Source organism: Enhydra lutris, unplaced genomic scaffold, assembly GCF_002288905.1.
Source record: "Enhydra lutris kenyoni isolate GAN:26980312 unplaced genomic scaffold, ASM228890v2 scaffoldscaffold3, whole genome shotgun sequence".
In the NCBI taxonomy this organism is placed as follows: domain Eukaryota; kingdom Metazoa; phylum Chordata; class Mammalia; order Carnivora; family Mustelidae; genus Enhydra; species Enhydra lutris.
Genome location: NW_019154087.1, coordinates 72,236,203 through 72,263,054, shown reverse-complemented (window position 1 = coordinate 72,263,054; position 26,852 = coordinate 72,236,203). Strand labels below are relative to the sequence as shown.

General features: G+C 38.1%; 1 protein-coding gene across 1 annotated transcript in view; it reads right to left on the bottom strand.

The window, feature by feature from the left end:
* Positions 1-26,852, bottom strand: part of LOC111154527 (elongator acetyltransferase complex subunit 3) — a 108,672-nt gene extending 81,820 nt beyond the window's left edge. Inside the window, exons 1-7 of the mRNA XM_022514187.1 lie at positions 26,753-26,852; positions 23,127-23,226; positions 20,057-20,195; positions 7,039-7,109; positions 6,178-6,241; positions 4,736-4,804; positions 1,664-1,818 (exon numbers count right to left, since the gene is read on the bottom strand). Coding sequence (XP_022369895.1) covers positions 1,664-1,818; positions 4,736-4,804; positions 6,178-6,241; positions 7,039-7,109; positions 20,057-20,195; positions 23,127-23,226; positions 26,753-26,771 — 617 coding nt within the window. The 5' untranslated portion in view covers positions 26,772-26,852. The remainder of the gene's footprint in view (positions 1-1,663; positions 1,819-4,735; positions 4,805-6,177; positions 6,242-7,038; positions 7,110-20,056; positions 20,196-23,126; positions 23,227-26,752) is intronic.

The following is a 26,852-nucleotide window of genomic DNA, read 5'->3' as shown; positions in this document are numbered from 1 at the left end:
ACCCAAATCTCCACTTGAATGTACCTTAGATATTTCAAACTTAACATATCCAAAGTAAAATTCTTGGTTTTCTCCCACATACCTGCTCTTCTCTCTGTCTTTTTCATCTCAGCATATGGCCCCACCCATCAACCATTTCCTATAACCAAAAGTTGGGTATCATGCTTGATTCTTTCCTCTTTCTTACCCCCAACCCAACCCAAAGTCCTGTCATTTGCAGCAATAAAACAGAGTTCTAATCCATCCTCTCTTCTCCATCATTACTGCCACCACCCTCAAGTGAGCTATGATGGGCATAATAGTCTTCTATCTGGCTTCTCACTTTTACTCTTGTAATCCTCCAATCCATAACCCAGACAATAGACAGAATGACCTTCTCATCAACCTGAATGTTTCACTCTCCTGCTTAAAACCACCTACTTTCTACTGCGTTTCAAATAAAATTTTGGCTCCTCAAAAGCATTATATTCTCTGGCCTGTATGTACTTAACTCTGCAAGCTCACCTCATGATATTCTCTCCTTTGTTCACTGGAGTCTAGTCACAGTGGCCTCCTCTCTGTTCCTAGAAGACCCCAAGATCTCCCCATTTCAGTGATTTTTGTCTTATTTTTTCTGCTCTTGGCCTAATTATTCCTTATACATTGGGTCTCAGCTTAAATACGACCATGTTGTCCAGAGAATAATCTTGTTGTTTATCGTAGTAGTCTATTTCTACCATAGCTTTCCTGTTTATTTGTTGAACTAGTAGAAATAAGCACCTCAAGAGTGAGGACAACATCCTTATTCCTAGTGCCGAAAGCAGTGCACAACACCTAATGGGCCCTCCATAAACACTGAGTAAATAAGAGGGAATAGCATATAGTAATTAACTAGGTTTTCCTGAAACTTCTGAAAATAAAGCCTACTTTAAAACCTACTTTTTAAATAACTATATATAAAACTTATTATTCTTCTTGCTTAAAAACTGAGATATGAGATATCAAAAGAATGTATAATTCTATTTTGCTTTATCAACTACAATGAATAATCTCATTCATGAACAGAAATTATTTAGTAGTTATTAATAAATTATTAAATAATAATCACTTGTTTCATTGATTTCATGGCAGCCAGATGTTTTACATAAAGTGTACCCTTAGTGCTCTTTTTGAGTGGTTTAAAGACTCAACTAGTTTAGTTTTAGTTTAGTAGTTTAGACCAGCCTATGGTGAAAAACCTTCAGTGATTTTATGGATCGTTCTTTCTCAGAGGATACTACTGTCAGTGAACCATATGCACTTATTTAAAAAATTAATTTTTTCAATGAAAACAGTCCTTTCCCACAAATAGACATAACTATGGGAACTAGGAATGTGTAAGGTGATGGATGCTAATTAAGCTGTGGTGGCCATCTCACAATATATGTAAGTCTTTATGCTGTACACCATAAATTTTACAATGCTGTACATCAATTATATCTCAATAAACTAGAAAAAATGTATCTTAATTATAATCCATCAAAAATATGCAAATAAAATGAACAAAAATCTACCACCCCACCCCCGCACCACCAAAAAAGAACTAGGAACATAGATGTAGAGCAGAAGGAATTCTCAAAGGCTGCGGCTAGGAGGATAAGCTGATAACCACTCTGGAGAATATGGTAAAATAAGGATTTCTTACTTGACTGCCTCGTAAATATTGTTGGAGGTATGTCCTGATAAGGCGTCATGTAAATTTCGAATAAAATAATCTCTGTATTCTTCTGGCAGGGCCATAAATGTTCCACCCATCACAATAAACTCCACTTTATCCACACTGTGACCAAGTTGTTTTAACTGAAAAACATATAAATTCATCAGCATTAGACATAGTCAACTACCCTAAGAAGGCACTGCAAATTTCTAATTTTATTTTGTAGCATCTTCATCAGTATAGTTTAAAAATGAAAAGCAATTAAACATATTTAGCAAATTCTGTGGATTAAAAAAATAGACTCTGGAGTCTGAAAGGAAAAAAAATTATAGCTCATGGAGGGAAAGGGAGAATTATAAAGAATCAGAAAGAAGCTTAACATCAATCCATATGTGGGAATTTAAAAACATGGAGAATATAAACTAGAAAGCAGGAAAGGCAAATATAATAATACAATACAATATGCAATATAATAAACATTTATTGATTATGTATTTTTATGTCAGAATTTGCGGTAAGCCTTGGGGACAAAAAAGATGACTATATGCAACATAATCAAGACTTCATGCCAATGGAAGAAAAAGAACACTACATTACAAAGAAAAATTAAGAAGGCAATTTTAAATCAAAACTTTGAAGTTTTAAATCAGTTGTGAAGATTATGAGCACAGGTGGCACTGCTCTCTGGAGGAAAAAAGGAAAATAAAAGTCTGATAAAATATGAAATAGTATCTCTCTCTAGGGGAGAGAATAGTACAGATTTTTCATTTTGTCAAACATAACAAGCCAAGATTCTAAATTTTAAAAACAGGTATTTAAATTTCTTAGGTTCCTCAAAAAATTAAAAATAGGAAATCAGTATGAGTAATCCCACTACTAGGTAGGTACCCAAAGAAAAACAAAAACACAAATTCGGAAAGATATATGCACTACTCTATTTACTGCAGCATTATTTACAATAGCCAAGATGAAAGCAATCCAAGAGTCCACTGATAGACAAAGGGATGAAGAAGATGTGGTATATATATATACAATGGAATATAAATCAGCCATAAAAATGAATGAGCTCTTGTCATTTACAAAAACATGGAGGGAACTAGAGGGTATTGTGCTAAGGAGAATAAGTCAGAGAGAGGAAAAACAAATGCCATATGATTTCATTTATATGTGAAATCTGAAAAACAAAAACAGATAAACAAAAAGCAGAAAGAGCCATAAATGCAGAGAACACACTGATGGTTGCCAGAGAGTAAGTGGGTGAAGGGATGGAAAAAATGGCTGAAAGGCAGGAGGAGATACAGGCTTCCAGTTACAGAATGAATAAGTCACGGGGATAAAAAGTACAGCATAGAAAATATAGTCAATGATACCGTAACAGCACTGTAGGGTGAGTGATGGTAGCTACACTTGTGGTGAGCACAGCATAACAAATAGACATGTTGAACCACTAGGCTGGATGCCTGAAACTAATGTAATATTGTGTGTCAACTACACTTCAATTAAAAAAAAATTTCTTGCCATATTTTAGGCTTGAGAAAAACTGGGTCAAGGGGACTACCAAATTATGAACTCAAATTAATGCACTGTGTAAAGGATGTCTACACTTAATATGGACAAAAAGGCACCTTCTAAAATGTTTGTTTCTGAAAATGGCAAGTAACAATTTATGCATATGAATATATGTATGTAAATATTCACATATACATACGCATGCACACGCAAATATGTATTTGAGTGTGTATGTAAGTTGTGTACACACACACACACACACACACACACACATAAAGAAAGCTTTCTATCTGTGATTGTTTACAAGGGATACACAACAAAATCATTCTGGTAGCTTTTTCAAAATATCTTGCCAGAACCATAAACTATACTTAATTGAACTCTAGAGGTGAAATGTTGGCATATGTTTTGGAAAAGATACTCAGGTGATTCTAGTGTATTTACAGTTAAGAAAAGAATCACTGCTTACAGTAGTTTCTTTTCCTTTTTTAAATTTAATTTTATTTTTTTCCAGTGTTCCAAAATTCATTGTTTATGTTCTACAGGAGTTTCCAAATCTTTTAAAACCCATTCCCTTTCCAGAAAGCATAAAAATTTCATATGCTATTGAAACATTTTAAATGAATTAAATGCCACGGTTAAAAAAGAAACTGAAGCAACGGTCAGCTTAGAAGATGCTTTTCTAAACTATGTAGGTTCCACCCAGGCAGGGGTCCTTTCCTACAGCTGACAATCGTGATGAACATGTGCTTGGGTGACAGTGAAGTGAAAAATCTGAACTGGCTGGCATTCACTAATACTAGTTAAACAAACACAGAAATGACTTAAGGACATGGATGTACTACTTTCCATTGGAGATTTTGTAGTTGCCCTACCAGACGTCACTGTAAAAATTAGTGGTCACACTTTTTTAAGTTGGATAAGTTCAAAATAGAATTATAAAAGAGAAAAACTATATTAACATTTAGATTTCCCAAACAGAGCAAGGCTGTTGACACAGGACTTGTTTTCAATTGGTTATATTGGAGTATAATTTACATACAATAAAATCAATTATTTTTTAAGTGTACAACCACATGAGTTTGGTTACGTGTTTAGAGTTATGTAATTACCACCAAAGTCATTATACAGAACAATTTCACAACTCCCAGAAGTTCCTCGTACCCTTTTGCAGTCAATTCTCTATTCCCACCCTGGCAAACCAGGCACGATACTTTTTATGTGGCATATGGAAGCAAATATTCAATCCATCCACCTACTGTCTAAGGACTTTCACACATCTACATCTGTATATTTCGTCTGGTAAATGAGTTTGTACAAGTTGAAAGAAATTTAGAGAATATAAAGCCTTAAAGCAATAATAGAGTCACGAAAGGAAGTAGCGTTTCTGACTTTGCTGGGTATTGCAAACTAGTCTCCCTCCTTCAGATGGATACTTAAACTTACCAAGGGGAAAGACACTCTTTTAGTTATTTCAGGTTCAACGCAAATCAAACAATAATACCTTCAGTGTACAAAAACCGAATTTAAAAATGCTTTTTAAAAACTTACCTGTTCTATTCGGTGTCTTGTCTGTAGATAAGGGTCATATCTAGCGCGGATAGCTCGCATGGAGGTTGGCTAAGAAAAAAAGAGAAAAATCTCCTGCTGGGCCCACATTCAATAAAAATAATAAGTAGTTTCAAAAGGACTGTATTAAAAATAAACTTCTTTTGTGCTCCTTCCTTTTTCAGTCTTGTTAGGGATCAAAATGATGTTCTGAATAGCATCTGGCTAGTTCCTACCCCACTGTCTTAAGTATCTGACCAGCAGGGCATCTCCTTGAATCATATTTATCTTTGTGTAAACACTTATGAAACCTCCAGGGTCACTATCTGCTAGAGCAGAAAGGGGTGGCTAGGGGACAGAAATGAGAGGGAGCTTTTTCACTGAATAATTCCTTTTGTATTTTTAACAATTTGAACAATGGAAAACAAGGAAAAAGTGAAATCCCATATATAAGAAAACGTCCAGCGGTTTGCTGGCGGCTGACCTCTCCTGCAGAGGCTCACTGCTTCAAAAGCCTGCTTGCTGTTCTCCTGCTCGCACCCTGTCCTACTCCACCTTACCACACAGCATCAAATGATCTTTTCAAAACCTTACACTGGAACAGACCATCCCTCTGCCTTCAACCATAATGGCTTCTCATGACACCTATAATAAAATCCAAACTCTATGAGCAGCTTACAAACTCCCTATGTCATCTGTCTTCCCAATCTCATTCTTCCCCTTACTCATAAGTCCTGGTATACCCCACTGTCATTCCTGCTACAGCTCCTTGTTCTAGCCATCCTCTCCACTGGGAACGTTCTCTCCTGATATTCCTGCATGGCTCCCTCATGTCATTCAGGACTCAGTCCAAATATCATCTCCTTAGACAGTCACTTGCCAGCCACCAAGGCTAAAGTACCTACTCAGCTTCTACAGATCTAACTCTATTTTACTTCTTGGCTTAGCATTTACTAGTACCTGATATTTTCTTCTTTCTTCTCTATCTCCATTAGAATGTAAATTCTGTAAGATCACGGACCTTGTCCATTTTTCACTGCCGTAGAGGCAGTATAACGTGGTGGTGAGGAACAAAGAATTCAAAACCTGGCTCTGTCACACTTAGCAGTGTGTCTCTGGGCCAGATGTTTAGGACTTCTAAGCCTATTTCCTCATTCATAAAACCAGGGTAGTAACAGTATCTACCTTCAAGATGCTGCTATATGGTTTAAAGTTGTAAAGCACTTGGAATAGTTGACATATATAACAAGTGCTTATATAAGTATTTTTCTAGTGACTAGAGCAGTATATGTAGATAGTCAGCAAATATTTGATGAATGAACAACTTCTACCTTCAGGAGAAAAATAACAAATTTAAAAATTTAAGAAAGCCAGTACTTCTACGAGCACACTATAGGTCAAAGTACAATGTTACACTTCCTCAGGACGACTTCACATCACTTTACCTCATATCCAGTATAAGACTGGGTTGAATATTCAAAATCTGAATCAGGTCCACCAGGGCAGTATCTGCCAATACAACCAAAGAAGGATGTCAGATACAAAACTCAGTCCAACAGTCTAGATCAAGTATCTGCAGTCTCCATAAAATCCCGAGAGCAAACAAGCTTCATTTTCAAATCCTAATAGAAGAGTCTATCTTTCCAGTATCTACAATTAATTTATTTTCTATGAACAAGTAAACACAGGAAACATAAAAGGAACATTATATGTCTACATTATTGTAGTCATTTTCAGAATGTTGCAGTCACTGTTATTTTAGAGGTTTATGCTTTTAGGGACAAGTAAGAGGATTTAAGTTTTCCTAGGTTTGGAATGATACTCACAGTGCTCTCAGTAACTACACTTAGGAAAACCTTTCTCTCATTTAATCTTCCTACCCAGAATCACACATATTCTTCTGCTATTTTTCCAATTATCTAAAATTAAGATGTTTAAAGGTTATTTATAGGGATAACTTTGCAATGATACTTTTCTGATGCAAACTCATTTTAAATTTCTGACATTTAGAATTTAGGCGGCTCATATTTCCATGTTTCATTTATTAAGTTGATAGACTGTCACTCTTGAGTTCTAGAACTTATGTATTTTTTTGTTTATTGCAATATATTAAAATCTTTGTATGTTTCATTTTTAAAGCAGTGAAACATCCTATCAATGGCTGCTTGTTTCAAAGAACTAACTTATGAATCTACTGAACCAAAGTTTTAAATATTAACCAGCATACACTGATTAGGATTCTAGGGGATTAACTAATTCATTTAAAGTACACATGCACACAACTTATGAAAAGCATCCACACTTACACACATATATTTCCCGTAAAACTGATGTGTGGGCATCTGTGGGGTTTGCACATCACAGCCACAACAGCAATCTACAAAAAAAAAAAAAAACAAAAAAAAAGAAAAAAAAAAAAAAAAATTAATAAAAAAGCTACCATGGAATAATGAATATAAAATCCTGGAGAGTGGTTATCTCACAGAAGGAGGGAAATGGATGCAATCAGGAAATGGTACATAAGGTAAAATACAAAAATGAAAATGGCTCAAAAGGGGCTTCAGTGTATTTGTAATGCTGTATTTCTTAAGCTGAGCAGTGGGTGTAAGGGTGACCTCTTTTCAGTGTTTTAAATCTCTAAAATACACAAATGCACTTATATACTAGCTTGGATTATATTTTACCTATAAATTAAGTGAAAAATAAGGAATTAATACTTTTCAAAGTCAAAGTGATTCCATTCTCTCACTCTCTTTATTTTACTAAAATAGCCTACAAGAAAAAATTATTTTATGCAATAAAGATATAAAATTATATCTAGGCCTAATCTTTCTAACTCAACCTCCTCACGGAAATATTGGACCTCAATATTTAGAGCACAGTATTAAGCTAGGAGCTATACTTCAGAGTGTGTGCAAAATATTCTCAGAGGGGTCTGTCAGAGCCTTCCTGATCTGAGGACAGTATGTGCCTCAGAAAGGGGGTGATGACGGAGATAGAAGTATGGTTACATACGTGGGGAACTGGCCAAATAAGGGTATAGACTAAGGTGAATGCAAGCCAGGTTTCTTAGTATTGGAGAAGGAAGTCATAAATATGAAAAGGGAGAGAACTTGGATGTGACAGAAGGTATTGCTGTGAACTCACAGTTTTCAATAAGTATACTCATATACAAATAAATATAAATGTAAATGTGTTATGTATATGTGTGTCCACATACGTATGTATGTATACATACATATTTCCTAGCTTGGTTCACTGACATGGGCTAGGAGCAGCAACACCCTAATATCAATGAGTATATTAGCACTCAGATCTTGGTTTCTAAATACCCTTCTCCACTGAAAAAAAACCAGGGGTCTGTGGAGAAACAGCTGATTCCAGACATGGAGCAAAGAAAGGACAAGATGAACCTGGAACATTTTATTAGGACAGAAAGCTAGAAACTGCTCGAAAAATGATAGGGACATTTTAGAAAGACACAGAAACCAGCCTGAAGGCTCTCACTGGTCAAATCAGGGATCATCTGTAGTCAAAATAAATAATGACAGCAACAGATTATAACCATCAAACTGGAAATCATTAACCCATTCATACAAATAAATGAATAAGTAAACTGAAAATGTGATAAGGAATTCAAAGTACATCACCGCACAAAGCTTCTTAATTACAAAATGGAAAAGATTAACTTTACAGAAGAGAAGCCTGGGAGATGCTACCTTGCTCGAAATGAACAATATTGGAAAGAAGAATAAAGATGAAGGTATCACGCTCCCTGATTTCAAACTATACTACGCAATATGATATTGGCATAAAAACAAATAGATCAACAGAACAGAAAGTCCAGAAATAAACCCCTCATATATGATCAGTTAATTTACAACAAAGGAACCAAGAATATACAAGTGGGGGAAAGGACAGTCTTCTCAATAAATGGTGCTGGGAAAACGGTACACCCACATGCAAAAGAATAAAACTAGACCACTATCTTATATAATACGCAAAAAATTAACTCAAGATGGATTAAAGACTTGAATGTTAAGACATGAAACCATAAAACTCCTAGAAAAAAAACACAGGCAGAAGTTCCCTGACATTGGTCTGGGTGCTGAAGTTTCGGAACTGACTCCAAAAGCAAAAACAAGTAAGTGGGACTATATCAAACTACAAAGGTTCTGCACAGCAAAGTAAACCATCAACAAAAGGAAAAAGCAACCTACTGACTGGGAGAAAATATTTGTAAATCATATATTCAATAAGGGGTTAATATCCAAACTATACTACAAACTCAGCTCAATAGCAAAACTACATATGATTAAATAATGAGCAGAGGACTTGAACATTTTCCCGAAGACATACAGATGACCAGCAGACACATGAAAAGATGTTCAATATCAATAATTATCAGGGAAATGCACATTACAACCATGAGATATAACCTGTTAGAATAGCAACCTAAAATGAAATACTACCATACACCTATCCGAATGGCCAAAACCCAGAACATGGACAATACCAAATGCTAGCAAGCATGTTGAGCAACAGGAATTCTCACTTTTGGTAAGAATACAAAATGGCACAGCCGCCTGGATGACAGTTTGGCAATTTCACAAAGGTTTAGCTTTATGGATTATGATATAATCCAGCAATCATGCTCCTAGGTATTTACCCAAATGAGTTGAAAACTTAGGTGTACATAAAACCCTTCAAACAATGTTTATAGCAGCTCTGTTCATAATTGCCAAAAACTGGAAGCAACCCAGATGCCTTTCAATAGGTGAAGGGATAAACTGTGGTACATTCAGACAATGGAATATTATTCAGTTCTAAAAACAAATGAGCTGCACCAAGCCACTAAAAAGACGTGGTGAACCTTAAATGCATATTGCTAAGTGAAAGAAGCCAATCTGAAAAGGCTACATACTATTTTTTTTTTTTAAAGATTTTATTTATTTATTTGACAGACAGAGATCGCAAGTAGGCAGAGAGGCAGGCAGAGAGAGAGGAGGAAGCAGGCTCCCCGCTGAGCAGAGAGCCTGATGTGGGGCTCGATCCCAGGACCCTGGGATCATGACCTGAGCCGAAAGCAGAGGCTTTAACCCACTGAGCCACCCAGGTGCCCCGGCTACATACTATTTGATTCCAACTACATCTTTCTGAAAAAGGTTAAAACTACAGAGACAGTAAATAGATCAGTTTGCCAGAAGTTTGGAGCAAAGGAAAGGATGAATAGAGGAGTTTTAGGGAAGGGAAACTAATCCTCATGATCCTGAAATGGTGGACACATGACATTATGCATTGGTAAAACCCACAATACAGGGGCACCTGGGTGGCTCAGTGGGTTAAAGCCTCTGCCTTCGGCTCAGGTCATGATCCCAGGGTTCTGGGATGGAGCCCCACATTGGGCTCTCTGCTCTGTGGGGAGCCTGCTTCCTCCTCTCTCTCTGCCTGCCTCTCTGCCTACTTGCGATCTCTGTCTGTTAAATAAATAAATAAAAATCTTAAAAAAAAAAACCCCACAATACACACTACTGTGAGTGACCCCAATATAAACTATAAGCTTCACTTAAATAATGTAGCAATATTGGTTCATCAATTTTAACAAATGTGCCAAACCAATGCCAAGGGCAACCTGGGCAGGAAGGAAAGGAAGTATAGGAGAACCCTGTGTGCTTTCTGCTCAATTTTTGGGTAAACCTAAAACTGCTCTGTTAAAAACAGGAAAAAAACCAAAAACATAACAACAAAGCACCACCAGGGTAACAGCAGAAATAAAAGCACGAAGATCGGGGTGCCTGGCTGACCTGGTGGATTAAACGTCTGCCTTCGGCTCAGGTCATGATCCCAAGGTCCTGGAATTGAGTCCCTCAACAGGGAGCCTGCTTTTCCCACTGCCTCTGTTTCTCTCTGTCTCTCATGAATACATAAACAAAATCTTTAAAAAAAAAAAAAAGGCATGAAGATCAGGATCATAGCAGATAAGGAATAACAATCACCTGTGTATGTACTTCTGGTATTTTTGTATCTTTAATTTTTTAAAAGTTTTTATTTTGATTCCAGTTAGTTAACATTCAGCATTGTATTACACGTTTCAGGTGTACAATACAGTGATTGAACAATTCCATACATCACCTGGTGCTCATCACAACAAATGCATTCCTTAATCTCATTACCTATTTAACCCATCCCACTAAACCCCTCCCCTCTGGTAACCCTCAGTTTGTACTATATACTTAATGGCAGTTTCCTAATTTCTCTTTTTTTCCCTTTGCTCATTTATTTTGTTTCTCAAATTCCACACATGAGAGGAATCATATGGTATTTGTCTTCTTCTGATTGCCTCATTTCACTTAGCATATCTCTAACTCCATCTATGTCATTGCAAATGGCAAGATTTCATTCTTTTTAATGACTGAATAATATTCCATCATATATCTATATCTATATATCTCACAACTCCTTTATCCATCCATGAATCGATGGATACTTGGGACTGCTTCCATAATTTGGCCATTGTAAATAATTCCACAATAAATATAGGGGTGCATGTTCCCCTCTCAGTTACTGTTTTTGTATTCTTTGGGTAAATACTTGGTAGTGTGATTACTGGTTTGTAGCGTAGTTCTACTTTTAAATTTTTGAGGAACCTCCATACTATTTTCCACAGTGGCTACACCAGTTTGCATTCCCACCAGCAGTACAAGAGGGTTCCTTTTTCTCCACATCCTTGTCAACACCTGCTATAACTTGTGTTGCCGCTTTTAGCCATTCTGACAAATGTGAGGAGATAAATCATCGTGGTTTTGATTTGCCTATCTCTGATGGTAAGTCATTATGAGCATCTTTTCATGTCTTTTGGCCATCTAGATATCTTCTTTGAAGAAATGTCTGCTTATGTTTTCTGCCCATTTTTTATCCATTTTCTGCCCATTTTTATTACATTTTAATTGGATGGATATTGAGTTGTATAAGTTCTTTATATCAGATATGTTGTTTGCAAATATCTTCTCCCATTCAGTAGCTTCTTGTTTCCTTTGATGTGCAGAAGCTTTTTATTTTGATGTAGCCACAATATCCCCATAATAGAAGATATATCTAGAAAGAAGTTGTTATGGCTGATGTCAAAGAAGTTACAGCCTGTGTTTTCTTTTGGGATTTTTATGGTTTCAGGTCTCACATTTAGGTCTTTAATCCATTTTGAATTTATTTTTGTGTATGGTGGAAAAAAGTGGTCCAGTTTTCTTTTGGCTGCCTGTTGCCACCCAGTTTTCCAATACCTGGTTTGTTGAAGAGACTGTCTTTTCCCCGGTGGATATTCTTTTTTTTTTTTTTTTTAAAGATTTTATTTTTTTGACAGAGAGTTATTTCTGAGCTTTCCATTATGTTTCACTGATCTTTGTGTCTATTTTTGTGCCAGTATCATGCTGTTTCGATTACTACAGCTTTTTTTTTTTTTTTTTAAGATTTTATTTATTTATTTGACAGAGAGATCACAAGCAGGCAGAGAGGCAGGTAGAGAGAGAGGAGGAAGCAGGCTCCCTGCTGAGCAGAGAGCCCGATGCGGGGCTCGATCCCAGGACCCTGAGATCATGACCTGAGCCGAAGGCAGCGGCTTAACCCACTGAGCCACCCAGGCACCCCGATTATTACAGCTTTGTAATAGAACTTGAAGTCTGGAATGGTGATCCCTCCAGCTTTGCTCCCCACTCCCCAACCAAGGTTGTTTTGGCTACTTGGAGTCTTTAGTGATTCCATATGAATTTTAGGATTGCTTGTTCCAGTACTAAGAAAAATGCTATTGGCATTTTGATAGGGATTGCATTAAATGTGTAGATTTTGGATAGGATGGAGATTTTAACAATATTTGTTCTTCTAATCAATGAGCATGGCATGTCTTTACATTTCTTTGTGTCCTCTTTAATTTCTTGCTTTAGTGTTTTACAGTTTTCACAGTTCAGGTCTTTCACCCATTTGGTTAGGTTTATTCTTAGGTATCTTATTATTTTTGGTGTCATTGTAGATGGGACTATTTTCTTAATTTCATTTTCCTTAGATTTTATTTCTTTTAGAGAGAGAGAAAGAGAGAGCGTGAACAGGGGCCAGGGGGAGGGTATGGGAGGGACAGAGGGAGAAAGAAAATCTCAAGCAGATTCCATGCCGAGCATGGAGCCTGACATGGGGCTTGATTTCATGACCCTGAGATCATGACCTGAGCTGAAATCAAGAGTCAGATGCTTAACTGACAGCCACCTAGGCACCCCTTAATTTTGCTTTCTGATGTTTCATTATTGGTGTATAAAAGTGCAACAGAGAGAGAGCACTTGGGTGGCTCAGTCGGTTAAGCATCTGCCTTCGGCTCAGGTCGTGATCCCAGGATTCTGGGGTTGAGCCGAGTCCTGGATTAGGCTCCCTGCTCAGCGGGAAGTCTGCTTCTCCCTATCCCACCCTCCCTGCTTGTGTTCCCTATCTCACTGTGTCTCTCTCTGTCAAATAATAAATTAAATCTTTTAAAAAAAAATTGGGTAGAATTTGCCTGTGAAGCCATCCAGTCCTGGGTTTTTGTTTGTTGGGAGTTTTTTTTGTTTACTGATTCAATTTCTTCGCTGGTGATCAGTCTCTTCAGATTTTTCATTTCTTCCTGTTTCAGTTTTGGTAGTTTACATGTTTCTAGGAATTTATTTCTTGTAAGCTGTCTAATCTGTTGGCATGTAGTTTTTCATAATACTTGCTTGTATTTCTATGAGGTTGGTTGTTATTTCTCCTCTCTGATTTGTGATTTTGAGTCCTTTATCTTGTTTTCTTCTTGATAAGTCTTGTTAAAGGCTTATCAATTTTATTGATTTTTTTCAAAGAACCAGCTCCTGGTTTCATTGATCTGTTCTATTATTTGCTTAGTTTCTGTATCATTTATTTCTGCTCTAATCTTTGTTATTTCCTTCCTTCTGCTACTTTTAGGTTTCATTTGTTCTTTTTCTAGCTCCTCTGGGTGTAAGAGTAGGTTGTTAATTTGAGATTTTTCTTACTTCCTGAGGTAGGTCTGTATTGTTACAAACTTCCCCATTAGAACTGCTTTTGGTGCATCCCAAGGTTTTGGAATATTGTATTTTCATTTTTATTTATCTCCATGTATTTTTTAATTTTTTATTTCCTAATTAATCCATTCATTGTTCAGTAGCATGTTATTTAGCCTCCATGTATTTGTAGCCTTTCCAGATCTTTTCTTGTGGTTGACTTCTAGGTTCATAGTGTTATGGTCAGGAAAGATGCATGGTATGATATTCTTGAATTTGCTGAGGCTTTTTGGTAGCCTAATATGTCATCTTTTCGGAAAATGTGTATTCTGCTATTTTAGGATGGAATGTTCTGAATGTATCTGTTAAACCCATCTAGTCCAATGTGTCATTCAAAGCTACTATTTCCTTGTTTCTGGTTGGATGATATGCCCATCAATTTAAGGGGGCTGGAAAAGCCCTGTGTTATTATTGCATTACTATGGTTTGTCATTTATGTTTGTTATCAACTGTTTAATATATCTGGGTGCTCCCATGTTGGGTGCATAAATATTTACAATTGTTTTATCTTCTATTGGATTGTCCCCTTTATTATTATATAGTGTCCTTCTTTGTCTCTTATTACTGTCTTTGTTTTAAAGTCTATTTTTTTTTAAAGGATTTTATTTATTTATTTGACAGAGAGATCACAAGTAGGCAGAGAGGCAGGCAGAGAGAGAGAGGAGGAAGCAGGCTCTCTGCAGAGCAGAGAGCCTGACTCGGGACTTGATCCCAGGACCCTGAGATCATGACCTGAGCCGAAGGCAGAGGCTTAACCCACTGAGCCACCCAGGCGCCCTTAAAGTCTATTTTGTCCAATATAAGTATCACTACTCCGGATTTCTTTTGATACACATTTGCATGAGAGATGTTCCTCCATCCCCTCACTTTCAGTCTGCAGGTGTCAACTGGTCTAGAATGAGTTTCCTGTAAGCAGCATATAGGTGGGTCTTGTTTTTTAACTCATTTTGTCACCCTGTGTCTTTTGGAGAATTTAGTCCATTTATATTCAAAGTCATTATTGATAGATACGTATTTATTGCCACTTTATTCCTTGTTTTGTGGTTGTTTCTGATGTTTTTTCTGGTCCTTCTCTTTTTCTCTTTCATGGTTTGCTAGTTTTCTTTAGTGATATAGGTGGATTCCTTTCTTTTTATTCTTTGTATACCTATTATTTTTTGATTTGTGGATACCATTAGGTTTGTATATAACATATGCATATAGCCATCTATATTAAGTTGATGGCTGAGTTTGAACCCATTCTTTACTCCTCTCCTCCCTATGTTTTAGCTATACGGTGTTATATTTTATATCCTTTCATTTTGTGAGTTCCTTAACTGATTTTTTACATAAATATTCACTTTTACCGCTTTTGTGTTTCCTACCTTCATATTGTCACTTTCATCTTCCTTTCCACTCCAAGAGTCCTTTTTTTTTTTTTTTTTTGGCTAAGATTTTATTTATTTGAGAAAGACAGAGTAAGAGAGAGTATGAGAAAGGGTCGGAGGGAGAAGCAGACTCCCCGCTGAGCAGGGAGCCCAATGCAGGACTCCATCCTCAGACTCCAGGATCATGACCTGAGTCAAAGGCAGTCTTAACCAACTGAGCCACCTGGGCACCCCTATCTGAGAAACTCTTTATCTCCTCTTTTATTTTGAATGATAGCCTTGCTGGATAGAGTATTCTTGACTGAAGATTTTTTCCATTCAGCACTTTAGATATATCATGCCACTCTCTTCTGCCTGGCAAGTCTTCTGCAGAAAAATCCGCTGATAGCCTTATGGGGGGTTTCCCCTTTTATGAACTGTCTTCTTATCTTTTGCTCCTTTTAAGATATGTTTTTTTTTAATCACTACTTTTTGCCATTTTAATTACATTATGTCTTGGGGTGGATCTGCTTTTGTTGCTTTTGGGTGTTCACATTGCTCCTGGATGCGGATATCTGTTTCCTTCCTCAAATTAGCTAAGTTTTCAGCTATTATTTCCTCAAATAAATTCTCCGCCCCCCCCCTTGATCTCTCCTCCTCTTCTGGGACACCTATAATATGAAGGTTATTATATTTGATGGAGCCACTGAGTTCCCTAACTCTACTCAAATTTTGCATAATTCTTTTTTCTCTCTTTTGTTCAGCTTTATTATTTTCCATTACTTTGTCTTATAGGTCATTAATTCACTCCTCTGCTTCTTCCATCCTGGTATTCTGTCCATCAAGTGTGTTTCTCATTTAATTTATTGAGCTCTTTATCTCTGCTATGTTATTCCTTATCTCTGTCTTAAGTACTTCACTCATGTCTTCTACTCTTTTCTCAAGTCCAGTGAGTATCCTTTTGATCATTGCTTTAAGTACCCCATCACACATGTTACTTATATCTGCTTCACTTAGATCTCTGGCTGTGGCCTTATCTTTTTCTTTTCTCTTCTGTCCTATTCTTTCTAAGTCTCTGTGCCTGTTTGTGTGTGTTAGGAAAGTCAGCTGTATCTCCTGTTGAGGGTAATGGCCTTATGAAAAAGTCCTGTACTGCACTGCTGTGTACTGTACCCAGTTCCTCAGGGCCTGGTGCTTCTGGGAATGTCACCAATGTGTGGTGCACATGCTTGCTGTTTTATCCCAGCTGTTCTACCCTTTAGGCAAGTCATCTTCAAAGGCTCTCTTTGCCTTTTGTGAGCAGTGCTTGGCCCCAGACCTGAATGTAGTACATTTTAACTAGGTGTGCTCTGGTCAGCTTGTGAATGAAACCTGTCACCACTGCTATCTGAACAGGAGCTCCACAAAACTTCTGAGTCAGGAGACACAGTGTAAGCAGGACTTTGGGTCTGTCTTCTGGGGAGGGGACTGGCCAAGTTGGGACTGAGGCAAGCATGACAGAGAAAAGCAGTTCCACAGGACTAAAGGCACTTGAAATGGGGTTGGTATAAGCAAGTTAGGTAGCAAATGTGGGCACTACACTGATTCCCACAGGTGGCCATGTGCTTATAATGAGGGATGCAGGAGGGAAATGGTGCCCATTAGTTCCTTGTTCGTGGAAAGGTCTCTCCTTGAACTCTACTTCTCTGGGATATGATCTTGAGATGAGCAAATAACCTCTGCACTGTGTGTTCCAGGCGCTCTTCAGATTACTGTTTATACACTGTATGTCATGGGTTGTTTGCCTAACTTATAAGAGCAGTGCAATGCCCTCTGGGCTCTATCCTAGCCAAGCCCACTGACCTTTAAAATTCCAGTCTTTATGTCCACTGGTTGCAAGAACTCCCAAAATTCAGCCCCTCTCACTTGCCAAGCCAATTGCTATGGGGATTCATTTTCCCTGTGTCCTCCTTGGTATGACAGTGTTAGTCTGTCTCTCACCCTCCTCTGCCACTGTGGCTCACTCTCAACCACAGTGGCATGATCTCTTTCTCTCCCAAACTGTATCTCTACACTTACCACCTTCTTCAGTGTGGCCTCTTCTCTACCTTTAGTTGTGTAGTTTGTTCTGCAGTTCTTCAGGTCAATTTCTGGAGTATTTAGGATGATTTGATAGTTACCTAGTTGTATTTGTGGGATGAGGTGAGCCTAGGTTCCTCCTACTCTGCCATCTTCCAACCTCTCCCTGTACTTCTGATATTTTTAATAATTCACTCTGGTGACACTGTCAAAGATGGATTTGGTGCAGGTAAAAAAAGTAGGCTAGTTAGGAAAAGACCAAAATAATCTAAACAAGAAATAATGAAGGCCAAAATATTCCTACCATTGGTGGTAGGAATGGACAATGCATTTCACATCTTTTGGAAACTGAGTGGATAGAGGCACCATGGACTAGGATGGAGACAAAAGATGCATGAGCAAGTTTGAGGTTAGTTTTGGTTATGTTATACTTGAGGGTATATAGGCAGTCAAAGGAGAGATGTTTAATAAGCACTTCGACAAATGCCTGAAGCTTGAGGAGTGGTCAGAGCTGGAAGTCAGCATATAACAATACTTAGAAATGTCAATGGATAAGATCACCAAAGAAGGCATGTATGGTACTAAGAACAGTGGACCCAGGACCACAGAAAACAACAATTTTTAGAAGCAAGCAGAACAAGAATAGACCTCAAAGAAAGCAAAGTAATCAGGGGTAGGAGGAAAAGGAGAGAGAGAATGGCGTCATGGAAGCCAGGCTTATTAGGTTGAAAGGTTGATAAATTTTTGTCTTCCATAGTGGCAAGCTCATACATAATGCTGAAATGTGAAACGTCAAGACTTATCTACAGAGTGTGTTATTTGGGGATATGGAAGCAGACGCCAAGAAATCAGCTAAGAGTTAAAAGTGCTTGCCCTGAGGGGAAAAATGGGAGGTAAGGGATTTGAAAATATAGCTGACCTTTGAACAAGCAGGAGTTAAGGGATGACAACCACTCAACTCAGTTGAGTATCTACATGTAAATTTTGACTACCCAGAAACTTAATTACTTTCATAGCTTACTGTTGATCAGAAGCTTTACTGGTAACAGAAACCATCAATTAATACATATTTTGCATGCTATAGGTATTATACACTGTATTCTTACAATAAAGTAAGCTACGCAAAAAGGAAGTTTCAGGAAAATCATAAAGAAAATACATCTGTAGGGGCGCCTGGGTGGCTCAGTGGGTTAATAAGCCTCTGCCTTCGGCTCAGGTCATGGTCTCAGGGTCCTGAGATTGAGCCCCACATTGGGCTCTCTGCTCAGCGGGGAGCCTACTTCCCTTCCTCTCTCTGCCTACTTGTGACCTCTCTCTCTGTCAAATAAATAAATAAAATCTTTAAAAAAAAAGAAAGAAAGAAAAAAGAAAATACATCTGTAGTACCGTACCTATGGGGAAAAAAATCTGCCTGTAAGTGGACCCATGCAGTTCAAACCCATGTTGTTCAACGGTATTAATTGCTCTTAAAGAACCCTTTACACTAGGTACAAATAAATAAAACAAAAACACTTACGTACAGGGAGAAGAGACCAGGATTGGTGATACATTGTATATAAAAGTTTTAGGGTTCAATTAACTACAAATGCAATATGATCCAGGAGATAAGACCACCAAACAAGTCAACATAAACTGTTATTACCAAGTATAATACTCCCATCCAAATAACAGATTGAATTTCTATGATCATACCACAAACACACAATTTAATTCCGGATATCATGTTTTAAGAGGGTCCAAATCCTATCTTTCACACTCATCTTTTTTATCCTAAAGCCCCTACCCTAATTCTAGCTCTAAACCTTACACCTTCATCAAGCCAAGAGTATCCTAACTGGTCTTTTTGGCAGCAAGCTACTCCACATCTTGAATCCAAATTAATTTCCTGGAAGTCTATTTTGTTCTTATCACTCTCCTCAAATATCTTTAACAGTTTCCTATTACCCAGCTTCTTTACAGGACATTTAAGATCTTTTACAAGCTCATTCCCAAACTAACTCTTTAACCTAATGTTCTACTGCTTTCTCAAATCAATTATCAACCCCAGTCAGTCTGAGATACTCACTGTTCCCTGCACACATCATACTCTTATAACACCTCTACCTCTGTACCTTAGTTCCTTGTGCCTTTGGTCCCATTATTTTTCAAGCCTACTTTTCTCTGCTTATATGGGCATCATTTGTATGTCAAGTGAGTGCCATGCTTTCTCTTGGGCTTTCCCTAGTCTCTTTTACTTCAGGGACATCTTTGTCCTCTGGACTTCCATAATGCTTCCCACGATGTCAGTCACTTCACAAATACCATATACAAAATGCCTTTGTACCATTAATTACCTTTCAAAAGTACAAGGGGTGACTGGGTGGCTGAGTCTGTTGAGAGTCCTTCTCGTGATTTCAGCTCAGGTCGTGATTGTGAGATTGGGCCCAGTATCGGGCTCTGCACGCAGCACAGAGTCTGCCTGATTCTCTCCTTCTCCCTCTACCTCATCCCTTGCTCACGTGCTCTCTGTCTCTCTTAAACAAACAAAATCTTTTAAAAATAAAAGTACCTTTTAAAAGTATCAATTGTATCGAAAGCCATGAGCTTAAAATAGCTGACAATATTTATCATATTGAGATAGTCACCAAGCCTCAATTTATACCTTTACGGCCATCAGAATATCATCTACTCCTTGAAGTACAATGAGTGTTTTTCCTCACCATGATCTCATAACATTCTGCACGTGTCTCTATTGCAGCACAAATCATAATACATGGATTTTATTAAACTGAATCTAGGATGTTACATGGAGGCAAGGATTTCTGGCAGAAGAGATACACAATCAATATTTCATGAACCAAACTACTCACCCCACTGGCAGTTCTGATGGGTTTTGCCTTTAATTTGGGGACTAAGACCTTTCGATACTGAGGTGGGACCGCAGCGATGATATCCACCAGGCGAGGCTGTGCTGAAAGGCCATATTTGGCAGCTGTCCTGGTTTTCACCCTGGAAGTAAAGCACCTAGCATTATCAAGATCATAATATTTCAAGGCATAAACTTGAAACTACCAAAAGAATGACATACAGATAACATCATCAACTCCCGTCACCCTAGGCGATGACAACAGTGGCTTTAACATTTGTGAGTATCAGAAAAATAGAAGAAAATCAGGAAATCATATCAACGACTTCTTCTCTTAGCCTGGAGTACCAGAAAGAAAACAAGATGACTAAAGGGAAGGGTCGCAGGACAGTGACACAAGGTAGGTCTCATTCAACAAAGTGCTCTGGCTTTCAAGGGTTCCATCCTTTCCTCAACCTCAACACTACAGCATCTGGGATTAATTCTGTTGTAAGGGACTGTTTATTACACTGTAGGATGTTTAGCAGCTTCATCAGCCTCTACCCACCAGCACCCTACTTTCCATTGTTAACAACTAAAAACGTCTCCTGACATTGTGAAATGTCTCCTGGGTGGGTGGGTATCATGCCTGGTTATGAGCCATGGTCTTAGACCAGACAAACAAACAAAAAATAATTTAAAGGAAAGGTGAACAGAATTGAATAGTAAATAAAGTATATATATCCTTAGCGTTTTAAAATTTTTTCTAATATAAAGTAATATATACATTAAAAAAGAACATAAAACATATAAACATACTTTAACATTTATGAAGCAAACACTTGTGTTACTACACTCCAAGGAACAGAATATGATCAGCACTTCAGAAGACTATACCTTTTCCCGATTATAACTTTATCCCTAATTCCTAGAAATAACCTTCAGCCCAGCCAATAATTCCTTGCTTTTCTCTATTATTTTATTGGTTTCTTGTTTCTTGGCTGCTAGCAAACCCTAACAGCAAACCCTAATTTCTCATTTTAATTCATCTAAAAATATTGTGAAGTATTTGCATCATTTTCAAACGATGTTAATTTAGTACCTGATTCGTAAAAAGTACCTAAGTACTTGGTATGCCAAAAGGTATAAGGCATAGTTGTTTCATGCTCTATGTTTGTATGTTTGCATGTTTTCAGATGGGCATTCACAAAACTAAATGTGTAAGTGATAAAAATATATGTGATAAAACACACATACAATAATAAATGTGTCCAGAGTTCAAGAGAGGAACTCAGTGTGTGCTGGGGAGACAGTCATGGAAAACAGGTGAAGAACTGGCTTTAGACAGGCAGCGAAGACATGGAGATGCCACTGAGAGCAAACAAGCTGGTTTATGTGAAGACACAAAAACAGGAATGCACATATTTTAAGATATATGGTAGACTTGATATAAAGCAGGACATTTTCAATGTAAAGCTACAGAAGTTTAAAAAGTAGGGTAAGTTGAAGCCAGACCAAGAAGGCTTACATAATAGGCTGAGGAATTTGCATTTAATTTCATAAATGTTGGGGACATACTGAAAACTGCTGTACAGTTAAAAGTTAAAAGACAAGAATTAACTCAGCAAGAGATAGAGGATGAAAGCATAAGCCACTGCAGTAGTCCAGAATTAAGTTCAAAATGGGATGGATTATTAGTAGTGGGAATGAAAGTGAGAGTCATAAAGAAGAAGAGAGTAAGCAAAATTTAAATACTAATTGGATCTAACAAAAACAATTTGAAGAGGACACTAGAGTTTCAAGCCTGGGTAAAGGTTAACACAATTAAGCAAAGAGGACATCTGCAGAGAGGCTGGTTTTCAGGAAAATGTTAACATAAACTATAGATATGCTAAGTTAAAGAGACTGACAAAAATATACAAGAGGTAGAAATGTTCTCTAGAAATAAAAGACTTTTGTATAATTAGGGGTATAGCCAACAATGAGAGAAAAGCAACTTCTAAGGACAGGATAGAAAAATCAGTAAAATATTAACGCCACAGTCAAGAAAGGATAGTTAAGGGGCACCTGGGTGGCTCAGTGGGTTAAGCATCTGCCTTTGGCTCAGGTCAGGATCCCAGGACCCTACTGAACCCCGCATCAGGCTCCCTGCTCGGCAGGAAGCCTGCTTCTCCCTCTCCCACTCCCCCTGCTTGTATTCCTCCTCTTGCTCTCTCTCTGTATCAAATAAATAAATAAAATCTTTAAAAAAAAAAAAGAAAAGAAAAGACAGTTAAGTAACTTATTCTTTTAGCAAAAATTTATTAAGTGCAATATTCCAAGAAAGTGATAAAACACTGCAGTATCTCACACAACAGGCAACAGTCTTAAAAAGGCCATGCTGTGGTGATTAGATCACTGATGACCTACCTGGGAGTGGAGAGAAAACCCTTTCATTATAGCAGATCTACATAGTGAATATCTAATGAAAACACAAGATGTAGAGATGAAAGACTACTCTTAACTGAGAATGTAGCAAAGTCAAAACTACAGATGAACAGGTCATAGAGGCTATAAAGTAGGAAAGGGTTGTATTAGATCAAGGATATCCCAAAGGCAGGGTCTTCCTGAGAGAGTTAATGCTTCTTCTGAGATAGTAGGAAGGGAACAAGGATGTGAAGTGATGTAGCACAGAAGATAACATAGGCTCTGAGACAGAACAGACGATCTAATTCCAAATCCCAGTTCTGCCAATTACTAGTTCTTTACTCTTAGACAAATTATTTAATCTTCCTCTGTCTCAGATTATCCAACTGTCAAGTGATGGTGACATAAGGACCTAACACCCACGGTTTTTGAGAGGACCAACTGAACTAATATAATGAACTACTAACAGTGATTGGGACATAGTAAGCGCCCAATAAATATTAGAAGCTATTAGTATTATTAGGCTATGAGAGAATTTTGCCATAAATGAGAGACAGGGCAGAACAGAAAGCTAAGTTCTTATTTAAATTTAAAACATGAGAAAGAAAACAAGTAGTATTTATAATTTCAATAAAAATATCTACCACCTAAGAACAGAATCGCCTTCTTTGTTTTATAAATCAACTTACTTATTCAGATCGATGTCTTTCCCCTGTTCGTGGGCTTCAATTAGTTGTTTAATAACATCTCCTATAGTCAGCATCATCAGCTCAGCAGGGCTGAGATCTCCTAGAAAAATAATATTGAACAATGTAAAAATTCATTTTACCCAGTAAAGTTTTTTGTATTTATTTTTTCCTCCCAAAATAATTCCAACCATCCCAGACGAACAGCTCAAGTTTACAAAAAAACACCAAACTTCCACTGTTTACAGTTTGATCACATCTTTTGTATCTTTAATTAAAACAAACATGCTTCGCCTGTATATGGGAAGAACTCACTTTAGAAGCACAAACATTGTAAGAATGATAAATATAGGAAGAATAGAGACAAACATGAGGAGAAAGAACCTAATTGCACAAGAAAGCACCAAAGTGGTTAAAATAGCTTCCCTTTATCTCCAGAATTATAATGACATTTAGGAGCATTCTTTCACCTAACTCTCAGAATGCAGTAGATAGAACAGGAATATTTGCTTTTCCATTAAAAATGCCACCAAGCGGGGGGCGCCTGGGTGGCTCAGTGGGTTATGCCTCTGCCTTGGGCTCAGGTCATGATCCGGGGGTCCTGGGATGGAGCGCCGCATCGGGCTCTCTGCTCAGCAGGGAGCCTGCCTCCCCCTCTCTCTCTGTCTTCCTCTCTGCCTACTTGTGATCTCTGTCTGTCAAATAAATAAATAAAATCTTAAAAAGAAAAAAAAAAAGAATGCCACCAAGCGGTAAAGCTGAAACTCAAATCCAGGTATCCACAGAAGTAATATTACAAAGCAATGCAATGCTACTTTGTAATACAAAGGATGTTGGTTCTGTACTTGCTTAAGGATCTTAATGCATCTCTAAAATATAGTCTATTCACCATCATGACCTTCTGGCAACTGAGGCTGACGTGACAAGCAGAAGCCGACATGTTCTTAAATGACCCTATTCCAATTACAGTAGATTGGTTCAAGGATGGGCACCTACCCAAGTCAGGCCAAGCGGAGCTCTTTCCTCAAGACAAAAAAATGCCAGTTTCCCACCATTGATAAAAGCCATGAGACTATGGCTTGGGAACTGCCACCAAACATAATGCCAGCCTGTAGAGAAAGCTAGTGCGCAGAGACGATGGAATCATCAGAGAAGTATAGACGAGAAAGCCCTGGCAGTTATGAAGCCCCTTCATTTACTTTATCTCATTTGAAACCTCACAACACTGTAAGGCAGATGTTGTTAGCCCCTTTTACAGATGTTAAAAATTAAAGTAAGTTAAGATGCCATTTTTTTTTAAAGATTTTTTATTTATTTATTTGACAGAGAGAAATCACAAGTAGGCAGAGAGGCAGGCAGAGAGAGAGGAGGAAGCAGGCTCCCCGCTGAGCAGAAAGCCCGATGCGGGGCTCGAACCCAGGACCTGGGATCACGACCTGAGCCGAAGGCAGCGGCCCAACCCACTGAGCCACCCAGGCGCCCCTTAAGATGCCATTTTAAATGGCATAGTTAAGACTCAAATCCAGGTTCTTCTCCACAACTTCCACCCTTTTATCACTATACTAGGCTGCTTCTTACTTAATGAAACAAAGTTAACACATACAATGTTGAGAGAAAAAAAAGTCCATCCATAATCAGAGGCTAAATGCTTTCAAAACCATGTAATTCAGCACTCCAGAGTTCCAAAAAGGCGCTTCAAGAACAATATAACAGAGAGAGGATTGGTGGTGGTGCCGGAAGAGGGAAAGGGAGGAAAGGACAAAAAAGGAGGGTCTCTTTCTTCATTAAACCAAAGCAGCTCAGCTTTTGCATCTTTAATATACTGAAGTGAGGAAAAGAGGATTCAGGTGATAAAAATAAAGATTTGAAAACCACAATGTATAGCTCTTGAGTATATAAAAAATTAACTAGAGAAGCAAATTAGTAAGAAAAGGCTTCATGGAGGAAATGGCACGGGGTCTTTAAAGAAAGGAAAGGAGGGGACAAGCAAAACAGAGGGGAATTCAGAAGGAACAATGTCAGGTATAGGAATTACCTATCTTTGTGTGAAGAAGTGTTGCCTGACAAGAATATAGGCTTTCTGATAAAGTTCAATAAAAAACAGATTACAGGGTACACTGACTACTGGGAAAAGGCATTTAAATGGAGTGGAGAATTATATATTCTCAGGTTTGGGAGTAAAAAAATGAAAGTAGTGTTTTTAAAAAGTATATAAAATAAAGAAAATGATATAAAAATAATTCAGAAGGTGAAGAGAATACATATAATTTGATACTAAATAAAAGGCCCTTGAAAGGCAACAATGTAAAAAAAAACCCACAAGATTTTAAGTAAAAAACTCGGACATTAGGCTCCCATCACTAGATCCCAACCAACCCCTACTGGCTGTGTGATAATGGGAAGATCAAAGACTTCTGGACGCCCATTTCCCTGCCTGCCCAATTGGGATAAAACATACACACGTGACAAGACAATTGCAACAACCAAATGAAATAACACATAGGAAAGCCAAAGTACGTTCAAATATTAGTTATTGATGAAGGTGGCTTAGGAGGATGGTGGCCAAATGATGAATAATAAACTGTGTCAAGAGGCAGGGCTTAGTGATAGATGAAGAGAAGAGTGTGAAGCTGTCTGGCCTGACAGTGTGAGGAAGAGCAGGGCAGAGGAAGAAGATGACTAACTGGGGGGCATGTAATTTGATGCCATAAGACAATTGAAAGTAACCTGGGCAATTGGAGCTGTTGTTCCAAGAAATGGTAGTGGATGCCCAGAGGCATAGTGATCAAAGACAGATTTAAAAGAAAAAATTGTGGTTTTTTGGGTGTGCACACACAGCCTGACCATCAGTTCTCCTTCCTATGGGATGTAGATGGGATGGGATGAGAAAGTTACTTAACTCTTCGAATCTCCCGCGGGAAAGATTCTACTTTCCATCACAGTGGAAATGATATCAACTTCAAAAATTATTAGCAAAGGCTCAATAACTAGTAGCTATTGTTATCATAGCCACCAATCATGATCAGACCGACTGCTCAGATGAGTGTACAGAGATAAGTTTAGAACTTGTGAGAAAATACTTGAAAATTTGACTCCACCCTGTTGAAAACGAAAGATGGAACTGCTCCAGGGTAACTGAGGAGGTAGTATAAACGAAAAAAACTACATAGCTGTCCCACAAAAAAAACCAAGAACTCAGACTATTCCTTTTTTTCAAACCCAGATCTTTAAAAAGAAAAGAAACCTGAAAAAAAAAAAAAAACATGAAATGTATCGTAAAACAAATTTTAGCAAATTAAGAGACCCGAGAGCACGTTAAATCCACCGACCACGTTAACTCCTTGGAGGACACACCTTGGAATAGAGCTTTTCCTGCCACCTGTGCAAAAGATACCAAGTGACTACCAAAAAGGAAGAGGGTAAGGGTAGGCTGGTTTAAAAGGCGAAACAGGTAAAACGAGAAGGCAAGGGGCTGGAGCCGACACAGGAACTGACCCTAGGGAGGCAGGGCGACTGGCTCAGGCGAACGATTTCCGCGGGAAAAATAGCGTTCAGCACCTGACCGCCTAGGTGTTCACCCCTTTCCTATCACCCTGCTTGCCTCCACTTCCTCTCCCTCCCTTCCGTACCTTTCCGCTTCTGCTTCATTTCTACGCCGCGGCAGTACCTGCCGCCACACGCTGGGTAGCTACCAACTCGGACCTCGGGGAAAGTTGACAGCCACAAAGC